At 48.7% G+C, this 23579-nt stretch overlaps 1 protein-coding gene and 1 non-coding gene across 5 annotated transcripts; one reads left to right on the forward strand and one right to left on the reverse strand.

Annotated features, from left to right (window-relative positions):
* Nucleotides 1–1926: 1926 nt before the first annotated feature.
* NIPA2 (NIPA magnesium transporter 2) lies at nt 1927–23573 on the forward strand. Of its 4 annotated transcripts, XM_037053818.1 has the most exons (7): nt 1927–2447; nt 10048–10291; nt 11603–11836; nt 13387–13443; nt 14929–15019; nt 16736–16896; nt 22175–23573. In XM_037053818.1, exons 3-7 carry the CDS (start codon nt 11698–11700, stop codon nt 22807–22809), a joined length of 1083 nt encoding a protein of 360 aa, XP_036909713.1. In that variant the 5' UTR covers nt 1927–2447; nt 10048–10291; nt 11603–11697; the 3' UTR covers nt 22810–23573. The 4 variants fall into 4 exon arrangements, with proteins under 4 accessions (XP_036909713.1, XP_036909714.1, XP_036909711.1 ...); XM_037053819.1 differs by lacking the exon at nt 10048–10291 and having other exon boundaries at nt 1927–2461; XM_037053816.1 differs by lacking the exon at nt 10048–10291.
* LOC118992098 (small nucleolar RNA SNORA11) lies at nt 12921–13049 on the reverse strand. The gene has a single exon (XR_005067547.1). It is a non-coding gene; the product is annotated as a small nucleolar RNA SNORA11 (small nucleolar RNA).
* Nucleotides 23574–23579: the final 6 nt, after the last annotated feature.

Below are 23579 nucleotides of genomic sequence, written 5' to 3' on the forward strand. Positions count from 1 at the left end.
TTTCACTATCATAATTATTTTGATATTTAGCCATATTATATAGCATGTTTGAATGGTACATTTCTTCTTATTGATCAGTAGTATTCCATTATATTGATATACCACGGTTTATCCATTCATCTGCTGATGGACATTTGGGTTATTTCCATTTTTCTTTTTTGGCTATTACAAGTAAAGCTGCCGTTGAGTATTTACTTATATGTATTTTAAAGGATATGCGCTTTCATTCGTCTTGGGTAAATACCAAGGGGTAGAACAGCTGGGTCACATGGTTGGTATATGTCTAACACGTGATTTTTAAAAATTTTCCAAAAAGATTTTACTTATTTATTTTCAGAGAGAGGAGAAGGGAGGAAGTAAGAGAGGGAGAAAAAACAGTAATATGTGGTTGTCGGTCATGCGCCCCCTACTGGGGCCCTGGCCTGAAACCTAGGCATGTGCTCTGACTGGGAATTGAACTGGTGACCCTGTAGGTTCTCGGGACAAGTACGAAGTCCACTGAGCCACGCCAGCCAGGGCAAGTTCTGAGATTTTTCTTCAGATAAACCAAGCACAGCATTCACTACAATCATCTTGCCTCCTAGAGGCATCTGATGGGATTTGATTTACTTGCCAACCCATGTCAAAATGAGTGGTTTAAAAAAACAATCATTTATTCTTTCTCAAATGTCAGTGCGTTCACAGTGCAGTTTGGTGGACCTCAACCAAGCTGGCTCATTCTCAGGGCTCATCAATCTCTCTTCTCTGAACACAGTATGGTTCAACTGGGTGGCTTGGCAAGTCACTCTGCTCCACATGATCTCCTCCTGCAGCAAACTAGTCCAGGCTTCCTGGCATCATGATTTCGGTGGGAAACCACATTTTCTTGGCCAAGGAGTCTCAAGACTAAGGCGGATGGAGTGGAGCTCAAAGTCACACTAAATATTTGTGTCGTAGAACCTCGAAGCTGGGCAGGTTAATGCGGGATTCCAGCAGCAGGAGGAAAACGTGCACAGCGGTGGGGATGTCTTATTTGCCTTTATTCCAGGTGGGGTGATACGCACATACGCACCAGCGGGAACTCCAGCTAGGTGTCAACATTGGGCAGCACCGATTATAGAACATGGCTGGATTCTGCGCATGTGGGCCTTTACTCGAGATTATATGAACCCCGCTGAGTCATTTTTACCCGGACACCCGGATGAGGGAGCCTGACTGACTCCACTGTCCCTACTGTGTGGATGAGTAGATAATCAGAGCCGCTTTTCGTCAATGAGACCCACTTACCCTTTTCATTGTAATATTCATTGTAATTCCTTATTTGACATGTCGGCCAACTAGAGTTTGCCTGAAACCAAAGACGTAGGCAAAACAGGTCCTCAGAGCCGGTTCTAAAATGAAGTTGTAGACTTCATTTTAGGCTGTGTAGACTATAATAAAAACAGTCCAGTGGAGTTACCGTCTGAAAAGAGCAAATTAGATTTGGTATTTTTTGGTTACGTATATAATTCATTTTAGGAAGATTCCCACCCAAAATGCAATGATTTAAGTTTCGAATAATAGCGTTTTTGTATCTAGTCAAAAACCAGAACCACCACCCCAAAGGGTCTTTGCACCGGTAACCCAGGTATTACTGATTTGGACTAGCCAAAGCAGGATAGCTGAACAGTGGGTTTCCTATGTACTTCAAGAAAAATTAATCTCCCCTCCAAGGGTCTCGAAAGGCGCTTTTCCCACACCACAAACACCTATAGAATACGATTCCGGGATTTGATCAAAATTAAAGGGCGGGCCGGGCCCCAGAACCTGGCCCCTTCCCTCAGCATTCCCCTAGGCACCCAAGCTTCCGGGTTTCGCTCCCGTCCCGCCCCCAGCACGTGGCCCCCGCCCCCGCCTCGTCGGACACACCGCGGCTTCCGGGCCCGTTCTGGCCACGCCCCTTGCTCTCTGGGAGACCGCTACCCTAGGGGTCGCTAGAACATCGCTTAAAGTGGCTCTTCACACACAGATCGCGGGTTGGAGTTCTCATTTTAAGCGGCACACGGTACTTGACTTTGTCACTTGGTAGGCGAACGCTACCTTGCAACACGTGGCCTCCAATACGTCTCCCTTCGGACTCCGACGCTGTTCACAGTGCCCAGGCTAACCAGGGCCTGGTAAAGAAACCGGAACTCGCTTAGACTGCGAACTTGAGTCCGGGCTTCTGCTGCTCCGGCGGACGCCTGCGCGCGCCGCCTCTTGCGTCACTCGACCGCGCCCACGTTCTCGCGGCGGTGCCTGCTCCCGGTAGCCGCCTGGGCTGGAGGTTGTTCAGGGCAAGTTGCCCTCGGGGCTCCCCCATGGAGGAGACCGCGCTTGCGGTTGCAGCCCCGGATGCTTGCACCTCCCACTGGACGGCGACGAAGGCACTGGCCGCGCGATCGCAGGAGACATCGGCCCATATGGCCTGTGGGAAAGTGTGAGCAGAGGTGAGCGGAGCCAGGTAACGGAGGGGAAGTCGCTCGGTCGCCTGCCCGCCTGGGTGAGGTAGCCACTCCATTCCCCTTTCGGACAGCGCCAAGGCGCTAACCGTGGGCGAGCCTTCTCCTCTGGGGCTGGGGAGGGCGCTTCATGGGCCCCTTTCACTGAGTGCCCCCGGGACACTGAGCCAGGCGCGTTCTGAGATGGAGGCGGTTTTCTTCGTAACCTGCATCGAGGAATCCCGCCGTGGATCGGGTGCCGTGAACCGCCAGGGCAACCTGTCTTGGCCCTGTAGGGCGCGTGTTATTAAGTCCATTAAAACAGTTCCCTTTTGTCGTGGTGAGGTTTGGAAGATTGTTTTAGGTCCTGTAGAGATGCTGACAGTTGGACAAGCCTTAGAAGGCTGCAGAGACCTGAGCAAGAGTTTTAATCTCACAACTTTTATTGCGTCACCTAATCCTCTTTCCCTCTCCAAACAACTGTACAAAACTCTGTATGTTTAGTGTCTCTTCAATCTCTTAGGTAGCTTTCAATTCACTTGATACAAGACGACGGCTTAATTTTGTTTCTAAAAATTCACTGTATACTATGGGCTTAGTTAGATATATGAGAGAATATAGATCTTTATTTCATGGAGGCTAGTAACCACATTTTAAAAGGTAGTAGTTATTTAGTCATCTTGTCTACTTCTGTATTTCCTACTTTTCATGCCAGAGTACTGCCAAGGCTTATAAGTTTAAATGGCAATAACAGGTATTTACGAGGAAATGAATCATCTCCATTTCCTCCAATCATTTTTTCCCATAAGAGAGAACACATTAATGACACCTCAGACAAAGGTTTAATCTCCAAAATACACAAAGAACTCACACGACTCTACTCAAAGAAGACGAGCAACCCAATTAAAAAATGGGCAAAGGACTTGAACAGACACTTCGCCAAGGAGGACATACAGAGGATCCAGAGACACATGAAAAGATGCTCGATATCGCTAGCTATCAGAGAGATGCAAATCAAAACCACAATGAGATACCACTTAACACCAGTCAGAATGGCTACCATGAACAAAGAAACAACAAGTGTTGGAGAGGTTGTGGGGAAAAGGGGACTCTAGTTCACTGTTGGTGGGATTGCAGACTGGTACAACCACTATGGAAAGCAGTATGGAATTTACTAAGAAAACTAAAAATGGATGTGCCTTTTGACCCAGCAATTCCACTGCTAGGAGTATATCCTAAGAACGCTGAAACACCAATCCAAAAGAACCTATGCACCCCGATGTTCATAGCAGCACAATTTACAATAGCCAAGAGTTGGAAGCAACCTAAATGCCCATCAGTCAATGACTGGATCAAAAAACTATGGTACATTTACACAATGGAATTCTGTGCTGCAGAAAGGAAGAAGGAGCTCCTACCCTTTGCAACATCATGGATGGAACTGGAAAGCATTATGCTGAGCGAAATAAGCCAGGCGGTGAAAGACAAATACCATATGATATCACCTTTAACAGGAATGTAAACAACAAAACAAACAAGCAAGCAAAATGTAACCAAAGACACTGAAATACAGAACATGCTGACAGGGTCCAGAGGGGAGAGGGGAGAGAATCACAGGGGAAAAGGGGAAGGACTCACATGAACAAGCATAAAGGACACATGGACAATAACTAAGGTGGGGGGCACTGTGGGGGGCAGGGCTGGGAATACAAGAAAGAAAACTGTACTTGAACAAGAGTTAAATAAAAAAAGAACACATTAAACTTACATGTAAGTTAAAATTTTAATTTATGACAATATTGCTAAATTAGGGTTGGAGATGCAGGTTAGATTATGTAGCATTTACAAGGACGGCTTTTAAAAATAATTAGCCAAGTGAGAGGTTGGAAAAAAATTAAAGCTTGTGGAAACCAAGCAGACCTAGTACAGACGAAGAACTCTGTAGTTTTACTGTCATATGGGCAAGAGTCGAGTCCCGTCGACCCTGAGGTCCCATTTTAGGCTGTGTCACTTTCCTTGGGGTCCTCTGCATGGGACTTAACCTCTGGGAGGTGGGGGTAAAGGTATTTTCTTCTCATTATTGAATGGGTTAGAAATAATTTATATCAATCATGTGGACCAGTACCCCCCGCTGGTGTTCACTGAGTGGTAACTATTTCTGTCAGGGAGACAAAGTAATAAAAAAGAATTACATACATTTTTAGGCCAGCTGTGTTGTATAAAAGTACCCTGTTGTGGTACCGTACCTCCCCTTGCACATCCCATGTCATCCTCAGTGGCCTTTCTTTTCTGAGAAACTGGGTATTGCTCATCCCTCGGTGCCTTTCCACTTGCTTCTTCCTTTGCTTTGCTCTTTTCCCATCCCTTTCAAGCCTTCTTTCAATGTTACCTTCTCCGCTAGGCCTCCTAACCAACCCCACTCCTCTGATGCTGTTGATATAAGTTTGACTTTTCACCATAGCATTTACCACCTTACGATATAATTAATTTTAGAGATGGTGAAGGGAGGAAGAGAGAGAGAGAAACAATGTGTGGTTGCCCTACTGAGGGCTTCGCCCATAACCCAGGCATGTGCCTTGACTGGGAATCGAACCAGTGACCCTTTGGTTTGCAAGCCAGTGCTCAATCCACTGAGCTATAGCAGTCACAGCTCCTATAACGTTCTCAAGTATTCTTATCGTCTTGCCCTAGCTCTAACAAAGTGAACTCCATGAGGGCCTGGTTTTGGCTTGTGTTATTTACCACCCTACTCCTGTTTCTAGAAGGTAATTTGTATTCATGTAAACATTTGTTGATTGAGTAAGTGACCTGAGTGTGCTGTCTGTCCGCAGGGAGCCACCAGGAAGCGCACCTAAGTCTTCTACGTAAGTATCTGGAGTGTAGTCTAGCACAAGTGTCCAAAGGCAGGTTAGGTTCAAGGCTAGGGAATTCAGGAAAGGCTGATTGCTCTGGCCAACCGAATGTAAGCAGGGCTTCCTCGCAGAGGTGCTTTCTTCCGAAGTGGGTTCTGGAATGAGAGGGAGAAGGTTTCCAAAGTGCGGAGCAGGGGAAGGGGCCTGTCGGACTGTCAGCCGAGTGCCGACCTCGGGCAGAACATGGAGTATCCGAACCGCAGTGTTGGAAAAGCAGTTTGAAAAGGCAGGTTTGGGCCGAATGGTGACTTAGTTACTGGATTACAACATCCGTGCTCCCTTCTGCAGAGAGAGAAGCCATTCCAGGTTGTGAGCGGGAGACTGAGGTAGCAGAGGCATGTTCTCTGGGGCAGTGTGGGGGCGGCCTGTGTTTACGCTGGGTTAGGTGGGTTAGGGCGGGGGGAGACGTGCAGGGGCCAGGCCGAGTTTTAGGAAGGTGAAACTGGTCTGGCACCCTGGCCCCTGTATCCAGTTTGGGTGATGAGGACAAGAGGGTGACCTGCACTGGAGCTGGTTGGAATGCCACGTGCTCCCCTCCCCCCTGACTGAACCGGACTGGGTGGGAAGGGCATCTGTCTCCGAATGAAACCAGGGCCCTGGGCCCGGGCCTGGTTCCGCTGCCCTCTGTGCCCGCACCCAAGAAGCTGCCTAGTTAGCATCTTTGCCTGTTTTCTCATCAGAGGCCCTGACCTCGGATCTTCTCTAGCTTTTGTGGAAATGAAATGTCGCAATTGGTTTAAAGCTGTAAATGGACTGAAGCTGCCATCACTTCTAAAACTCACTGACTTTGGTGATGGTGTTGCCTACTGTTATTCTGTTCTTTTTTTTACTTCTAAAACTCACTGACTTTGGTGATGGTGTTGCCTACTGTTATTCTGTTCTTTTTTTTTAAAGATTTTATTTATTTTTAGGGAGGGAGAAAGAGGGAGAGAAACATCAATGTGAGAGAGTTGGAATTCACACGCCCTGGACTGGGGACCCAACCCACAACCCAGGCATGTGCACTGACTGGGAATCGAACCAGCGACCTTTTGCTTTTCAGGGCAATGTCCAACCCCTGAGCCTCCCCAGTCAGGACTCTTGGTCATTTTGTAAAGCAAATTTATGAGGCTTTCCTCATGGATGTTGGAAAGGTAGTCAGTTCATTTTTCCCTATTAAATTACCAGTTTCACAATTTTATTTTCTTTGAAATGTATTTATTTCATTTTCAACACTTGCATTCAATAAATGTTAATTAAAATATTTGTAAATATTAGTGAACACAGTTGTGAAAGTTGTGTTAAAATTTAGAAAGAACAAGCTGGGAAGTTGAAGTTCTTTGAAAGCGTGTTTAAAATTTGAATATGTTATTTTCAGAATTTTCCGTTCTCACAGCTGTGGCATCCTTGATGTCGGGGACTTTTGGTCACTTTTATAACTCCAGTGCCTGTGAGTTGGAGTTATAAACCTCATCGAAGGTTCCTAAACTGAGCAAGTTTTCCTGTTTAGCTGTCTGGAACCCCAGTCCTGCCTGGGAGCTAATCCTTAAGAATAAAAAAAAAAAAAAAGAACGCCCCACCTACCTTTGTCTGGTGTGGCTTGGTGCCTTGAGCGGCCTGTGAACCAAAGGGTAGCTGGTTTGAGTCCCAGTCAGGGCACAGGCCTGGGTTGTGGGCGAGGTCCCTAGTAGGGGGTGCATGAGAGGCAACCACATATTGATGTTTCCCTCTCTTTCTGCCTTCCTTATCCTCTTCCTAAATAAGTAAATAGAATCTTTTTTAAAAAACTTAAAAAAAAATCCTGTTTCAGGACCTCCCAGCTGTGACTGACTTGCAGTTAGAGAGAGGGGAGCAGGGCTTTACCAGGTCCATGAACAGCCAAGCAGCTCACTCCTCTCAGGACGATCAAAGTTGGCAGCTTGGCATTTTTATGTTGCTTGCCGTCTCGCCCCCTCCCCCACCTTCCTTCATACACACAGGTAGTCCCAGGAGTGAAGAAACAAAACCTGAATTCTGGAAAGACTGATGAATCTAACTTGCCAGTGTGAGTCCCTTTTGCGGGAAACCAGCACAAAGAACCAGAGTCTTTGCCTTTAAGGAACTTAGCGAGTTTATCTTCAAAGGTGGAACATTAACAGAATATTAAATTTTATGCGGCTGACTACAGACAGAAGTGCCAAGGAGAGGACAGTGCCTGTGGGTTGGAGCCATTTAAGTGTCTGTAGCTCAGCTGGAAGTGTGACCCAGCCTGGTGTGGAGACCAGGCCTCCGGCAATGGTAGGAGGGTGGGTCCTGGCAGGGTGGGGCGGGTGTCCAGACCCAGGGGCCTCATGGGAGCCACGACCCTGTGCTGGGGCCGGAAGTGGGCAGCAGGGGGGCCACTCTCCGAAGCCACACAAAAAAGAGTACCCACCCAGTCAAAGACGCCTCCTCTGTACCTCTGTGCATTCTGCATTTTCCATGATAGACATTTGAAACAGCCTCCTGAAACTTTATACACATAAGTGGAGGAAATTCGTGTGTAGACCTAGCAGAGTTAGGAATGCTGACCTTTCAGTGACCTTAGGATAAAGTGAGTACGATTCTGTTACAATATGTTGTCTTAGTGGCCTCTTCCTCAGCTCCTTAGTAGGTGTGGGATTTCCTCTCTGTGGCATCTGACACTGGGCGACACTGGCCACCGCACAGGGCCACGTGGGGCTGTGGTGTGAACAGCCAGGGGCTCTGGTAGGCGGGCTTTGTAGTGAGGGTGTGTCCCACCAACTCCGGTGGAAGGGTGTGACTGGCTTGCTTTAACAACTGTGCCTCCAGTGGCGGAGAAGCAGGAACCAGGAACTGTGGGGGCAGGAGAAGGAGGGCTGTTGATTGGCTTTGGGCAGCAGAGGGGGGAGGGCAGCGTGTGGTCAGGTGGTTTTACCAGGTACCAAGGCAGCACACAGTGCAGGGTCTTAGTTTCAGACCTTACACCACCTGTGTAAGGGCTTGCATTTAGTGACAGTGAATAGTAAGCGTTAGTAAGTACTAGTAACTTACCACTGGGTGTTCGAAAGTCAGGTTTATGTGTGGAGAGTGTGAATTTGGATTTGGGAGGCTGTCCTTTGGCATTGGAATTGTAGATAAAGCTGTCGATCGTAGATAAGCTTGTTTCTGGTTATGGTCTCACAGATAACAAAGTGCCATTTCATTGATTCCAGAATGTTCAGACCTTCAAAATAGAGATTTATGAACCAGGAACTTGAGTCACTTCCTCACTAGTGCTTGCACAATGATTAAGAACATAGTTCAGGATGGCTATGTTGTAAAGGATGAGGAAGCCCTTATCAAAGCTAGTCGACCCTTGCTCTTTGGAAGGGCTCATTTGCCCGCCGTGCTGTTCTAGGATGCTGATCTAAATGATGCGGTGGTGCCCTGCAGTGGTGTGGCTCAGTGGTTGAGCACTGAATCAAAGAGTCACTAGTTCAATTCCCAGTCAGGGCACGTGCCTGGGTTGCCGGTCAGGTCCCCAGTAGGGGGAGTGTGAGAGGCAACCACACATTGATGTTTCTCTCCCTCTTTCTCCATAGCCTCTCTCTAAAAAATCATATCAAATCTTAAAAAAATAAATGATGCATTGGTTTTGTGTCTGCTAACGACCACTCAAGAACAGGCGACTTTATTTTTTAGGCTCAGTTCTAAGTGATCCCATCCATCGTACTTATCCCCAAAGTATATGTATTAAGAAGTATTTTGAGACTTCTAAATACCCGGTTGCCCAGAATAGAAAAGCTGCTGGTAGGCCAGTGAGGGGGAGCGGGTGTCAGCTTGGACAGGGCGTGCAGTGCACGGGGCAAGGCTGTAGGCACATGTCTTACAGACGGTAATTCACTAGAGTGCACAGAGGTGATGCTTCTCCCCCCCCCCTCCCCCCCCCGCCATTTGCTTCCCAGGCCTCCACCTCCCCGCCCCTGTGGCACATGCTTATGTCTNCCCCCCCCCCGGCCATTTGCTTCCCAGGCCTCCACCTCCCCGCCCCTGTGGCACATGCTTATGTCTCCGTGCAAACTGACCATCCCAGGCAGCGGGGCTCCCCAGTTCACAGGGATCCCACAGGCAGGGTGAAGTGAGTTCCCATAGGCTGGGTGTTCCCATAGATTGGCATGTGAAATGGACAATGGCTTACTCACTTTAAAATCCTCAGTGACCTTATAGATGCTTTTGCTTCTTTCTTACGTGTGTCTTCAGGTTATGACGCATTCACAGGGATGCCCCCAGCTAGAGGCAGGCCTGAGCGTCCACTTCCCAGCTCGAGTTTTCCCAGTGTGTTATCTTGCCTTTGGAGTGCATTAGGGGGACTGGAGGGGTTTCATATAGACACATAACCTCATCCATAGTGCCTGTGACTGACACAAAAACTCTGCCCTGGCTGGTGGGCAATGGATTGAGCACCAGCCTGCAAACCAAAGGGTCACCAGTTTGATCCCCAGTCGGGGCACGTGCCTGGGTTGTGGGCTGCATCCCCAGTAGGGGGCACGTGAGAGGCCACCACACAGTGATGTTTCTCCCCCTCTCTCTTTCTCCCTCCCTTCCGCTCTCTTTAAAAGTGAACAAATAAAATCTTTTAAAAAAATCAAGAAGTACTGAAAAATTGGGTGGTAGTTATAACCAATCATAAACCTTGTTGCTGAGTAATGTTTTTTCCTTCTACTTTCTATGTTTTGTTTTCATTAATTTGTCAATAGTTCATGAGTTGGCCGTTGGGACTTGTGGCTTGAGCCGTCTTGTGCCCATGGCCTTCATGCTCTCTGACAAGGCCACCATTAGCACGTCTGCAGCCTGGCACACATGTGTCTGCTGGAGTCACCACACTCTGCTGACAAAATTAGTGCAATCCACCTTCTCCCCACACAACCCCAGATGGGCTAAATGAGCAGTGAATCACCATATGCTTATATCCATGTAGCTTTCTAAGAAGAGAATGTGTGGGTGAGAAACTTTGAGTTTCTTTATATAGATTATTCCAAAGGAAGCATTTGTTAGATTAGTAGGTGTGTTTATAAGTTAGATATGTATATTTATGCCTCATTTTCATTGTGTGGATTGTTTTTCCTTTTTCTTTTTTAACAAATATTTATTTTTAGAAAAAGGAGAGGAGAGGAAGAGAGGGAAAAGGGAAAACATCAATGTGTGGTTGCCTCTTGCACATCCCCTAATGGGGGCCTGGCCCGCAACCCAGGCATGTGCCCTGACTGGGAATTGAACCTGTGACCCTTTAGTTTGCAGGCTGGGCACTCAGTCCACTGAGCCACACCAACCAAGGCTATTTTTTCTTATAAGCAAAGTTTTGTCACTATGGACTGTCAATGAAGACTGGAAACATTTTTATTTTTAGTTTATTTTTAAGTTTTTATTTATTTATCTTTAGAGGGGAAGGGAAGGAGTGAGGGAGAGAAATATCAATGTATGGTTGCCTCTCGTGTGTCCCCTGCTGGGAACTGGACTGGAAACATTTTTAAAATATGAAACCAGAGTTTCTAAAATCAATGTTCTGAGTTAGCCTTGACCTGTAATATCATATCTGTTTACTTAGTGCACAGCATAATAATTATGTATGCGTATATTGTGAAATGATTATCAGAGTAATTGACACCTGTCACTTCAATGTACATGTTTTCTTTTCTTTTTAATATTTTATTTATTTATTTTTAGAGGGGAAGGGAAGGAGAAAGGGAGAGAAATATCAATGTATGGTTGCCTCTTGTGCGTCCCCTGCTGGGAACTGGCCTGCAACCCAGGCATGTGCCCTGACTGGGAATCGAACTGCAATCCTCTGGTTTGCAGGCCCATGCTCAATCCACTGAGCTACACCAGCCAGGGCTGTACATGTTTTCTTCTGATGAGAACTTTGAAGATCTACCCTCTTAGCTACTTTCAAATATCCGGTACAGTATTGTTAACTATGGTACCATGCTGCACACGACGTCCCCAGGACAGATGTATCTTGTAACTGGAAATTTGTACCTTCTGACCCCCTCCTCCCAGCCCCCACCACTGGTAACCACCGCTTTGTCCTCTGATCCTTGAGTGTGGGTTTTCAGTACAGCTTTATGTCAAGATGCCATCCTTTGCCGCAATCAGATTAGCGTTAAATATAAACACTACATACATTGCTTTTCCATAGCAGTAACAAGGAAAGTACTGTTGCTGTATGTGGAGAGAAATGAAGCACAGTTTTGGATCTCATGGGTGCTGTCCTGATCACTCCTTGAAGATCTCCTTTTGTTTTGCCTCATGTAGGTCTGCAGCCTGCCTCGTCTTGGCTCCTGCACCTACACGTCCCTGTCTCACCGTGATCAATGTGAGTGACAGGGACTTCTTGAGTCACGAACGAAATGAGCCAGGGGCGTGGAAAATATGACTTCTATATCGGTCTGGGCTTGGCTATGAGCTCCAGCGTTTTCATTGGAGGGAGTTTCATTTTGAAAAAAAAAGGCCTTCTGCGACTTGCCAGGAAAGGCTCCATGCGAGCAGGTAGGTGGTGCCGCGGCGACTGTGTGACGTCAGTTTGTACGTGCTGACGTCCTTGGGGGCTTTGGCAGTAGACGCAGCCCCTTTTTGGTTCCTAGTGAGTGTATTCAGAGCTTCAAACTGTGAGGGTTGTGAATGTGGATAGAGAATGCAACATCCGTTTTGTAATGAGAAGAACGGGAAGTGAGACGATGCCAGAATAAGCTACCCACTCGGCCCTGTAGTTATTATTCTCTGGGACCTGGGGCCGATGCCAATGAGCGCCCAGCCGTTTACATTCTGACGATTCTGCTGAGAAAGGAGGTTGGGGTCGCAGAGGATCAGAACCTCATTCAGGACTGTGGAAGTTGTTGGATTTTTTTACCTTAGGCGTATTTTTCCTCAAAGAGAGAGAGGACTTCCCCAAGATGAAGAGTCCTCAGTCCAGTGAACTTCTGCAGGGGGGTGTCGGCTGTTTTCCCAGAGACTACTCACAGGTTGGGGGCCCCAGGGGACACCTGACATGCGCCCCCCCCCACTCGTCTGCTGCACTCACGACAGGGCCCAGCATGCATCCTGCTCACGTTCTGTCAGTTCAGCCTCTGTGTCAGTTCTAGACCTGGTTCCCACCTCCTAGGAAGACCTGCTTTGATAGTAAAACATGCCACCTCCCTATTGTCTGTGCCATCTCTGTGGCCGAACCTCATCACCCAGACTGCAACGTTTAGCTTCTGTTGGGGTTTTGTGGATGGAGGAGAGCCCCTTGGACAAGTACATTCCTCCTCCTTGGCCGGTCCTGTGGCGGGTGCTCATTTTGCCCGTGATGGACATGCTTTTCAGGGGCTCTCCTTGCATCGACTTTTTCTTTTGGACGCTGTTAAGGACTGACTGCTTGAGTTGATCACTTTGCTGGGGTCAAGGTCGAATGAAAAAGCAGGAGGAGCTTCCGTGCAGCTCCAGACGTTGAGCACGGCTCTGTCTGTTTACACCTGGTCAGTGTGGGCTCCTCTGTCCCAAGTCACGGCCTCATAGGGACTGACCCACCCCTGCAAGGCTTGTCGGCTCTCAGGCTGATTCCTCTGAGAGTGGACTGCTTTTTTTTTTTTTTACACGTAGGGTGTTTGCTCACAGGAAGGGCACGAGTTCTGTGCTCTCCACACAGTGACCTTGAGTTCCTGTTGGGTGTGTTGTAAACTGAGGAGCCATTTTTTCAGGCCCCCTGCTCTGAGCACACCCACAGAGTGGACCGCTTTTGATTGGTTTATTTTCTTTGCTCCGCTTATCACAAAAGTTGACTTCACAAAAGACTGACGTATAAGGGTTGATTTCATTCCTTCACTCTATCATGGTAAAACCTAAACGTTTTCAGCATTCTGTGACCCTCACATCCCTTTTTGTTATGTGATCATAAAAATATTATCTAAGAAATCCCTTTATACAGGCCAGAACCTGTAGTCAAAGTAGCAGTGAGCAACAAATGGGATCTTTTAAAATCTGGCTTTGCTAATACTCGTCATAATTTTGTAGGGGGCCTGATGATCTTTCCAAGAAGTGAACTGTGTTTTCATCCACAGGTCAAGGCGGCCACGCATACCTTAAGGAATGGCTGTGGTGGGCTGGGCTGCTCTCCAGTAAGTACAGAGAGTATTTTCAGAAAACGTTACGGTTGTATACTATTCACAGATACTGTTACAGCTTCATGTTACTAGCAGCTTTTTCAAAGTTTAAATTAAATAAGCCCTTTCACTATTGAATAAAACTCAACATATTTAAAATTGGCCCTGGCTACTGTGGCTCAGTGGATTGAGCGCGGGATGTGAACTGAAGGCTCGCTGGTTCGATCCCCAGTCAGGGCACATGCCTGGGTTGCAGGCCAGGTCCCCAGTAGGGCACGCGCAAGAGGCAAAACACACATTGATGTTTCTCTCTCTCTTCTCCCTCCCTTCCCCTCTCTCTAAAAATAAAAAATCTGAAAAAATAAAATTTAAAATGGAAGCCTGTAGAGGTCGTGTAGCCGTTTAATAGCTTCCTTAATTTGAGGGGGGGTCTTTTTTACCTGTCCGATGAAAACCCGCCTGACTGTGCCTGTGTTTTCACAGCTCTGCTCCGAGAAGGTGCTTTTGGAAGGGAAAGGGCACAGGAAACACCCTGTTTTAACCCCCCCCCATCCCTTCCCAGCTGGGAAGCAGTACAATTGACAGGACATTCCATAGAAAGGGACAGAGAGCTCAGAAACCCTGAACCTTCCGAGTCTTCAGCATTAAATCATGTAAATGTTCTTTCTAAGCCTGAGGGCAGCTGAAATAACACAGTGACTGATTTGACTATTTATTCAACAAATACTCTTTTTTGTACACCTGGTATTGTTCTGGGTGCTGGAGATGCACTAGTCAAAGAAAGAAAGATCCTTCCCCAGGGACAGTGAAGACAAACAATAAACAGGATAATAAGTTACAGTGTGTTAGGGATAACTGCTAACTGTGGTTAGGACTAAAGAGGGAAGGAATGTAAAGTGAAGGATTGATAGCTTTTACATTTTAGAGATGGGGTCAGGGCAGGTCTCATACAGGAAGTGAGGGAGCCGTCCATATGGATATTTGGGGGAAGAGCATTTTAGTTATTTTTTTTTTTAAGATTTTATCCAGCCCTGGCTGGTGTGGCTCAATGAATTGAGCGCTGGCCTGCAAACCAGAGGGTCAGCAGTGCAATTCCCAGCCAGGGCACATGCCTGGGTTGTGGGCCAGGTCCCCAGTAGGGGGTGAGTGACAAGCAACCACACATTGATGTTTCTCTCCCTTTCTTTCTCCCTCCCTTCCCTTCTCTAAAAATAAATAAATGAAATATTTTTAAGAAGATTTTATTCATTTTTAGAGAGAGGGGAAAGGAAGGCGAAAGAGAGGGAGAGGGAGAGAAACATCAGTGTGTGGTTGCCTCTCACATGGCCCTTACTGAAGACCTGGCCCGCAACCCAGGCGTGTGCCCTGACTGGGAATCGAACCAGCAACCCTTCGGTTCACAGGCCACGCTGCATCCACTGAGCTACAGCAGCCAGGGTGTTATTTCCATTTTGAGTGGATATGTTCCTGTCTGAGACTTTTCTTTTGTCATCCCTCCAGTGGGAGCTGGTGAGGTGGCCAACTTCGCTGCATATGCCTTTGCGCCTGCCACCCTGGTGACTCCGCTGGGTGCCCTCAGCGTCCTCGTAAGGTAAGGGCTCGGGGCTTTGTGCGCAGGACAGCAGGCAGCATTGCAGACCGGAAGTGGTCGGGGCGGCTCATGGCACAGGCTCGGCATAAGTCACATTTAAACAGCCTTGAGAATGTTTTGAGTGCCATGTCGTAATTTGCCTTTAAAGCTCATCTTCTGCACCCAGATTAGCCCGCAGTTTATGGGAGAAAAGGCTTTTGTGCTTTGCCTTGTTTGCATTCAGAGCCACCACTAGTTTTACTTCATTTCAATGTTTAAAACTCAAAGTGGTGCACTTGTCATAGTATTGATCACATGACACGCGTACCTGGTGTGGGGGTGGTTGGTGATGGATAGATTTTTACCTATTCTACCTATTTCAACCACCAAAAATCACTGGCCGGGGCAGGTCAGGTGCCTCTAAAGACCAGCCCTGGGTACTTGTTTGCAGGGAGCCATCCAAGACTTGTGATTTCCGTTACTTCAATGATTCGCTCAAATGCCCAGCCTGTACCGAAGGCTGGATTTTGGTTTCTTTCCAAAAAGTTAATTGATAGGCATTTGTATCTTTTTTTTCAAAATTGTGTGTTTGTGACCCCCAGATACTCGGAATTTATTTATAAAAATTGTGTGTTTATGCTCACATGTTTCAACTGCAGTCACCTTCAAAGTACTCCCCACTTGATGGAATACACCTACTGAGACTTTTTTTCCACTGCTCAAAACAGGTTTTGAACTCACCGATGCTTCTGCCATTTTTTTGTTTCTCCTCTTCCACATCGCAGAACATTTTTCTTGAAGACTTTTTTGATCTAGAGAAACCAAAAAAGTCGCTCAGGGAAGATGAAGCCCAAGGATCAGGCTCTTTTTGGTCAAAAACTGCTGCACACTCAGCACCACGTAGGCAGGCGCTCTCATAAATCACCCATCGTGAAATGGGCAAATGCGTAGAAAGACTATTCAAAAAAAAACAACACCCCATCACTGAACCCGAACACAGCCTCTCACAACAACACCAGCCGGTGCACTGATACTGATGGGTTCCTAGAACCCTCACCTAGTGGGGGAAGCCTGGACTGGACTGCAAGGAGCCTGCCCTCCAGAAGATAATTCCGGGTTTGTTTGGGGGGGTCCACCCTCGTATATATGAACATTACACATAAATGACACCATTTTTCAAGATAGTATGTATTATCTATAAAGATATCTTATGGTATATGTCTTTTATCCTTATTTTTCTGTATGTTATACTAGTACATTTATAGATTTATACTGTATTTTGTAATATTTGGATAAAATTAAAGCATTGAAACTTGCTATAAAGCATTGAAACTTGATAATTAATAGGCAAATTATGTATAATTAAATGAACATGTAAGAGGGATGCATCAGCAAATGAGAATCAATTAGCGTCGAGCAAATTTTAAGCATTGGTTTGCATAGATTCTTAATTAATATGCAGGTTTGTATGTAGTTCCATTGTAAATTTTGTACTGATTTCCCACAGTAGAAGGATGGTAACCACCGGGTTAGTGTGTGACGAAGCAGGTGATGCCCAGAAGCCTTCACTTTGTGACCAAAGACATTTTCTGTCCCTTGGCCGGAAGCCGGAGTCTTTATAAGCCCCCAGTGCTTTAGTTTGAGTTCAACTAGTTAATGTCTGAATTGTGTTGCTATTTAGAAATGAGAAAAGTAGCTGAACATTTTAATGTTATCCACCTTCTCCCTTCGTTTTAGTGCCATTCTTTCTTCATACTTTCTCAATGAGAGGCTTAACCTGCATGGGAAAATCGGGTGTTTGCTAAGCATTCTGGGATCCACGGTTATGGTCATCCACGCCCCGAAGGAAGAGGAGATCGAAACGCTCGATGAGATGTCACGCAAGCTCGGGGACCCGGGTGAGGAGAAGAAAGGCTATCGTGGGCTCACTGTGGGGCTGCTTTTCCGTTTAGTGGGTGTTTTAGTTTGTCTAAACGATTTCATTTTCTGTTTTTTAAGGATTTATTTAGTTAGTTTTAGACAGAGGGGAGGAGAGGGAGAGAGGGAGGTAGAGAGACATCACTGTGTGGTTGCCTCTCACGCGCCCCTACTGGGATCCTGTCCCCAAACCCCACGTGCCCTGTCTGGGAACTGAACCAGTGACCCTTTGGTTCGCAGGCAGGTGTGAAATCCACTGAGCCACACCAGCCAGGGCTCTTTATCTGGGTGGGGGGCTGGGTGGGTGGGTGTGTGGGTGTTGGGGGTGGGAGGTCATTTGACTTTGGGAACCTTTAGGATGTCCTCTTTGCCCTCACTGTCCAAAATTCCTCACTCACTGCCTGGATATGGGTCAGTTTTATTCACTATGCTGGCTTTTGGTTTGTTTTTTAACTTCATTTATTTTTTGAGAGAGAGAGGAAGGGAGGGAGAAAGGGAGAGAAACATTGATTGATTGCCTCCGAATGCACCCCACCAGAGACTGAACCTGCAACCCAGGCATGTGCCCAACCAGGAATCAAACCCATGAGTGCTCAGTTTGTAGGATGTGCCGGGTCTGGATGGAATTTTTTCATTTTCATTTTTTTGTAGCACACAAAACAGTACTTTGTAAGAACCATACCAACAAAAAGGTAAATGTGGCTTGTGAGTGAGGGAAAAGGGAGCGGGCTGTGGTGCTAAAAAGGAATACATAACTAGGTAACTCCGTATTAAAGTAACAATTTAAATGAGACCTCGATAAAAGAGCAGGAAGAGGGGAACAGGAAGCGTGCTAGCAGGCCAGGGGGCAGGTGTGTGCGAGCAGTGGGGTAGAGGAAGGTTCGATTGGAGCGAAGTGGGAAGTCAGGCTGGTGAGAGGACTGGGTAAGATTTTGAGGGCCTGGAGAGCCCAGCCGGGGAACTGAACTAGGGCTACAGGAGGTCAGAGAGCCCTGAGAGGCCTGAGTGGGGAGGAAGGGAGGGAAGTGCCGGCTGGAGCCAGACGGGGCCTCGGGCCAGGGGCCCTGGCGGGAGTGGATGCCCTGGGGAAGTTTGCATGCTGGATGCCGGCCGCCTGGTGGTCTGGACGAGGCTGGTGCTGGGGGTGGAGGCGGGAAGGGACGTTGGGATAGGATCCTGGCTGCCTCTGGACACAGACGAGGTCACATCCGAGTTCTCTGTAGACTGAAACAAGGAAGTTAGGGCAGAAAGTCAAGTCAAGGAGTAACTGATTTCTCACGCTGGCAGCCCTGTTTCCCAGTGAGTGACTCACTAGTCTTGATCAAACACCTTAAGCGTCTCATAGGCGCATCTCATGGACGTGCCCATGTCAGAGGTGGCAGAAACCTTTGTTTTCCAGGTGACAGGTGAGAGAACCAGAGAGTTTAGGTTAATTGTCCCAAGTCACCGAAGTAACTGGAGAAGGGCTGGGCTGGGACTAGGCCTCTTCACTTCCACCCTTCAGGTGAACTTGCCCAAACCTGGTTGGGTGTGTCGGGCTTGAAAATCAAGGCCACTCACATTTGGGTGTCTCAGTTGGCATAGCCATCAGCTGTCAGTTTTCACAGCAGGATTTACCTGTCCGGAGCCCCACCCCAGCCAGCCGTTTCCTGTGCATGTGACTGGCTGGCTGGCTGGGCTTCCACCCAGAAACTGTGTGCGTTACTGACCCTTTACTGACCCTTCGCGCCTGCCTGACAGGCAAGGACACGCCGGCTGTTGGCCTTGTCATCCTTCTCTCTGAGTGAAAACACACAAGTGACTCTGAAAAGAGTAAGACCTTAGGCCCGGGCTGGGTAGCTCCGTTGGTTACAGCATTGTCCCCGTATGCCAAGGTTGTGGGTTCGATCCTCAGTCAAGACGTATACAAGGACATAATTTATATACTCATTGGATGAATCAACCAATAAGTTTATAAATGAGTGTAACAACAAATCATTGTTTCTACTTCTCTCTCCCTTTCTCTCTTAAAAAAGGGGAAAAGGGGGAATAAGAGCTTAGAGTTGAAAAGATCTTTACCTCCCTCCCAAACTGTAGCCCCTCCGACAGCACCCCTGACAGGTCACCCTGTGGCCGAGGCGTCCGTCCCTTTGTCGGGACAGCTGTGAGGACTAGAATGCTCTGCGTCTGGGCCCCGGGACTGGGCAGTGCAGCTTTGTAAACGAAGCAGCACAGGCCTTGGCGCCAGGCGACTGCCGCCAGCGTTCTGCCTGTGTCATTGGCCATGTGCCTGGAGTAAGTTATTTATCTTCTGTGAGTCTCCTGTGCTTCATCTGGACCTGAGGGAAGGCGCCTGTTTTACAGAGTGACTGCGTGTGAGAGATGGTGGGAGGAAAACGCCCAGTTACGGTGTTCGGCACTGAGAGCTGATTGAAGTTTTGGCTCTTAGTGTCGTCATCCCTGTTGTCCCGCCCGCAGGTCCTACAGATCTGCGGTATGTGCCTGTGATAAGTACGTTTAGGTGCCCGGCTTTGGTGGCCGTGCAGTTCCTAACCGCGAGCCTCCACATCTTCCTCTTTTGGTCGTCCTGCCTGTGGCCGTGCCTCTGTCCGGGATAGCGTGCCCCCTGACGGCACCCCGGGAGAGGCACCCCGGGGGAGGTCCGAGGGCTCCAGAGCAGGGGTCGCCCAGGAGCCTCCCACACGTCACCTGGCCCCCCTTGTGCTTGTTGGGCAGCCTGGCGCGCAGGACCTTAGTCCTGTGAAGCCTGTGTGCAGTTTCTGCGTGAATGAGGCTCAAGCCTGCCCTGCTGTGTTCTTGGTAGGGGTTTGGTTCTGCTGTTTTTAATTCAAGAGCAAACTTTCGTTAGCCGAGGGCCTGTCGTGTTTTAGGTACCGTGCCAAGTTCTGTGGGCACAGGCTGCAGGGACGAAGTGTCAGCGTAGCAGGCACGTCTGTCCTGCTCCCTGACCTGTCCCCATTTCTCGGCATGAGGTCTCCCCGTGGCTCTGAGTTTACTGTGTTTGAATGAGCAAGGGAGTATAGTCGTCACAGTGGGAATTTTTCTCAAAAGTGAAAAGATATATCCCTGATTCACTTCTTTTCTGAATTCGGGGATTTTGTGCAAGCCCAGTGCTCCTAGCCCAGTCCTTGTGTGTCCCCATCTGGGGTGAGGCCCAGTTTCCAAAATAAACCTGCGCTGTTCCGTTCAAGGCCAGAGTCAGTGCGCAGATGCTGTATTTGCTGGGTGGCCCTCACACCCTGCACAGAAGGCCTCTGGTGTGCCCCCATCAGGCGGAGACACCGGCTGACGTCCCAGGGTCACCAGGAGCAGGCTCCAGTGGCTGCGAGGTCACGGGAGGGCGTCTCCCAGCCATGGCTTCAGAGGAGCTGGAAATTCTGCCTTGGTGCTGCCTGGGGCCAGGAGCCCAGTGCCTCTGGGTCAAAATCCATCCCTGAATGTCAGATGTGTGAAAGTTGGGGTGTTCAGCTCTCCCAAACCAGTCAGGAAGGTTCTGGGAACTCTGGGGCCCTCTCTGTTTATCCACTTACTTGCTCTTCAGGTGAGTGCTGTTTGCGGGCTTGTTGCTGTCAAATGCCAGGTCTTACTCGGTTACCACGAAGACATCCCCGCTGGCCCCGGCCCCCCTGCCAGAGGCTGTAGACTGGGCTCTGTGGCCCACGTATGGAGGTGGAGTTGTCTGCGTCCTCCTGGTCGCCCCGCCTCCCGCTTTGTGGCGGGAGACTGCAGGCTCCCGACAACAGCTCACCTTCCACCTGAAGTGCTGTTTCCACTGTGGTGGGGCCAGTTTTTGCAGCCTCCTCCCAGGCTGCTCTGCCTCTTCCTCTGGCCTCCATGTGCGCAGCCACTGGGCCCGCAGCGCCTTCAGGGAACCACGCGCAGCAGTGGACTGACTTCCCCTCAATTCCCTCCTTTCTGGGGTCCTGGCCCAGTATGTCTCCTAACTTCAACTTCCTTTGCTGACCTAGCCCACAGAACTCCCGCCAGCCCCGCTGGCCCTTCCTACTGGCCTCCTGGCCCTAGAATGGGCAGTTGCTTATGGGAATAGTCCGGTGGGCGTTGCCCTGACCCCCGTGCTCTCGTTTCTCCAGGTGGGACTCCTGGCCGTTCTGACTGCTGAGGAGACGGTGGCGGTTTTTATTGTTTCTCTGCCACGGAGGGCCCTCTGTTTGGTGGTTGCCCTGTCTCCATGGAACAGAGGCGTTGCTTGCTTCAGGACGTGTTGGTGCCACTCCTGGCGATCCTTGGCCGCCTTCTGGGGTCGGGCTGCTCAGATCCCCAGCAGTGCCTCCTGTTACCTGTTCTTGGCTTTGTGTTTGCTCCTCTGGATGTCCCGTGACTGCTTGTGTTATTAGCAGCATTTGAGGCGTGAACAGTGGCTGCCATGCCTGTTCTTCGTCTGGGAATGCAGCGCCAAGGCCTACGCCGCCGCCCCCTCCCCCCCCAAGGTGCAGAGCTCACGCACTCTGCCCGCAGGGCTGAGGGGCGCTCGGGGCGCTGTCGGGCTGCTGCCGCTCCGCAGCTCCTGTTCTGCTGGAATCGGCAGCTATCTCCATCTGTTTTCTCACTGATTTGCTCTCCCCCCCAGTGGTTGTCCCTAAATGTGTAAAAAATGTACTCCACTTAGAGCAAATGTGACGTGAAATTCCCGTCCTCATTGAGCCCAAGGACACCCCGTGAATCTCCCCGCCAAGTTCCCAGGGACTCTGTCCATAAGAGGACCCTCCCGTGGAGGGCAGGGGAGAGCTGTTTCCAGAGCAGATGGCTGTGCATCAACCTCATGCCATTTTCTTTGCTGTAATTATCAGGATGCCCGAGATGCTTCCATAAAAATGTTAGTTTTGAGCCCTGGCTGGTGTGGCTCAGTGGTCTGAGTGCCAGCCTACAAACCAAAGGGTCCGTGGTTCGATTCCCAGTCAGGGCACATGCCTGGGTTGTGGGCCAAGTCCCCAGTAGGGGGTGCATGAGAGGCAACCACACACTGATGTTTCTCTTCCTGTCTCTAAAAATAAATAAGTAAAATCTTTTTAAGAAAAATGTTAGTGGTGTGAATTTGTGAATAGAAGCCTAGTTTACTCTTCCAGTGGGCGTGTCTGAAGTTTGGTGAGTGTGCGTGGCTGGGGCAGCAGATGGAGCTGACGTATTTCAGGGCTGCACCGTTCCTCCTTCCTGTCGACTTGACAGTGTTGTCTTGGATCCCAGGTTTTCTGTAAGTGCGTACACATCTGACTAACGAGAGTCTGTCTTCGCCTCCTCCAGGTTTTATGGTCTTCGCGACGCTCGTGGTCATCGTGTCCTTGATCCTAATCTTCGTGGTGGGACCCCGGCACGGACAGACGAACATCCTGGTGTATATCACCATCTGCTCCGTGATAGGGGCGTTCTCGGTGTCCTGCGTGAAGGGCCTGGGCATCGCCATCAAGGAGCTGGTGGCGGGCAGGCCTGTGCTGCGGCACCCGCTGGCCTGGGCCCTGCTGCTCAGCCTCATCGTGTGCGTGAGCACACAGATCAACTACCTGAACCGGGCCCTGGACATCTTCAACACCTCCCTCGTGACGCCCATCTACTACGTCTTCTTCACCACGTCGGTCCTGACTTGTTCGGCCATCCTGTTCAAAGAGTGGCAGGACATGCCCGCCGACGATGTCATTGGCACACTGAGTGGTTTCTGCACCATCATCGTGGGCATCTTCCTACTACACGCCTTCAAGGACGTCAGCTTCAGCCTGGCCAGCCTCCCCGTGTCTCTCCGGAGAGATGAGAAAGCCGCGAACGGTGGCCTCACAACTATGTACGAAGTTCTGAACAACAACGAGGAGGGTTTAACCTGCGGGATCGAACAGCACCCAGGGGAGAACATCTCCCGGAGAAACGGGAGCCTGATGGCTTTTTGAGAAAGATGGCAGTCGATCCACATTGTTGTAAAATGAATCAGAGTATCGGGATGTGTCCGGGAAAGGGTTCTTCTCAAATAATGTTCTCTAGAGACAATCTTTTTTAAGGTTTCACTAATTTGGACCAAGGAATTACTTTTCTTATATTTAAATGATGGTAGCTCACTAAAATGACCTCAGTCCCCAACGGATTCTTATTAACGTTGTTATTGTAGCAGTATTTCAAATCTTTTTTTCACCAAACCCTGAATGCACTAATGACGGTTTCAAGTCTATAAAAACGCTTCTTCAGTGGTGATGAGTCTGCAGCGTACACTTGTGGCCTCCATTCGTATCCCTACTTTTTGATTGAATAAAAGAACAGATTATCTCTATCCTGTGATTTAGCTTACCTACAAAACTGGCTCCCATCCGATGAGTTATTTTAACATGTGAGAGAAAAGACTAAGTAGGGTGACTGGTTGACAAAACAAAGGGTGGGAAACCACCACACAGAATGCCTGTCCGTGTGCCTGGGCCGCGCATGTCACATGCCCTTCCCGGGTGGCCTCACACCAGCGCGTCCTGCGGCGGGTGGGCGGTTTCAACCTTCAGTGACTCATCCCTCGAGCCCCGAACCTCAACTCCCATTTTTACATCTTGTACTGGGAATGTATTTTCATAGTGAGTTACACTGTCATTTAGGTCTTCTAACAACTCTGGGAGAGGAAAGCAATTTTAAAAATTTAGCTTATGTTACAAATAAAGAGACACATGGAAACAAAGCCCTT

Source organism: Sturnira hondurensis, unplaced genomic scaffold, assembly GCF_014824575.4.
Source record: "Sturnira hondurensis isolate 20B ecotype Veracruz unplaced genomic scaffold, ASM1482457v3 Scaffold0007865, whole genome shotgun sequence".
Classification (NCBI taxonomy): domain Eukaryota; kingdom Metazoa; phylum Chordata; class Mammalia; order Chiroptera; family Phyllostomidae; genus Sturnira; species Sturnira hondurensis.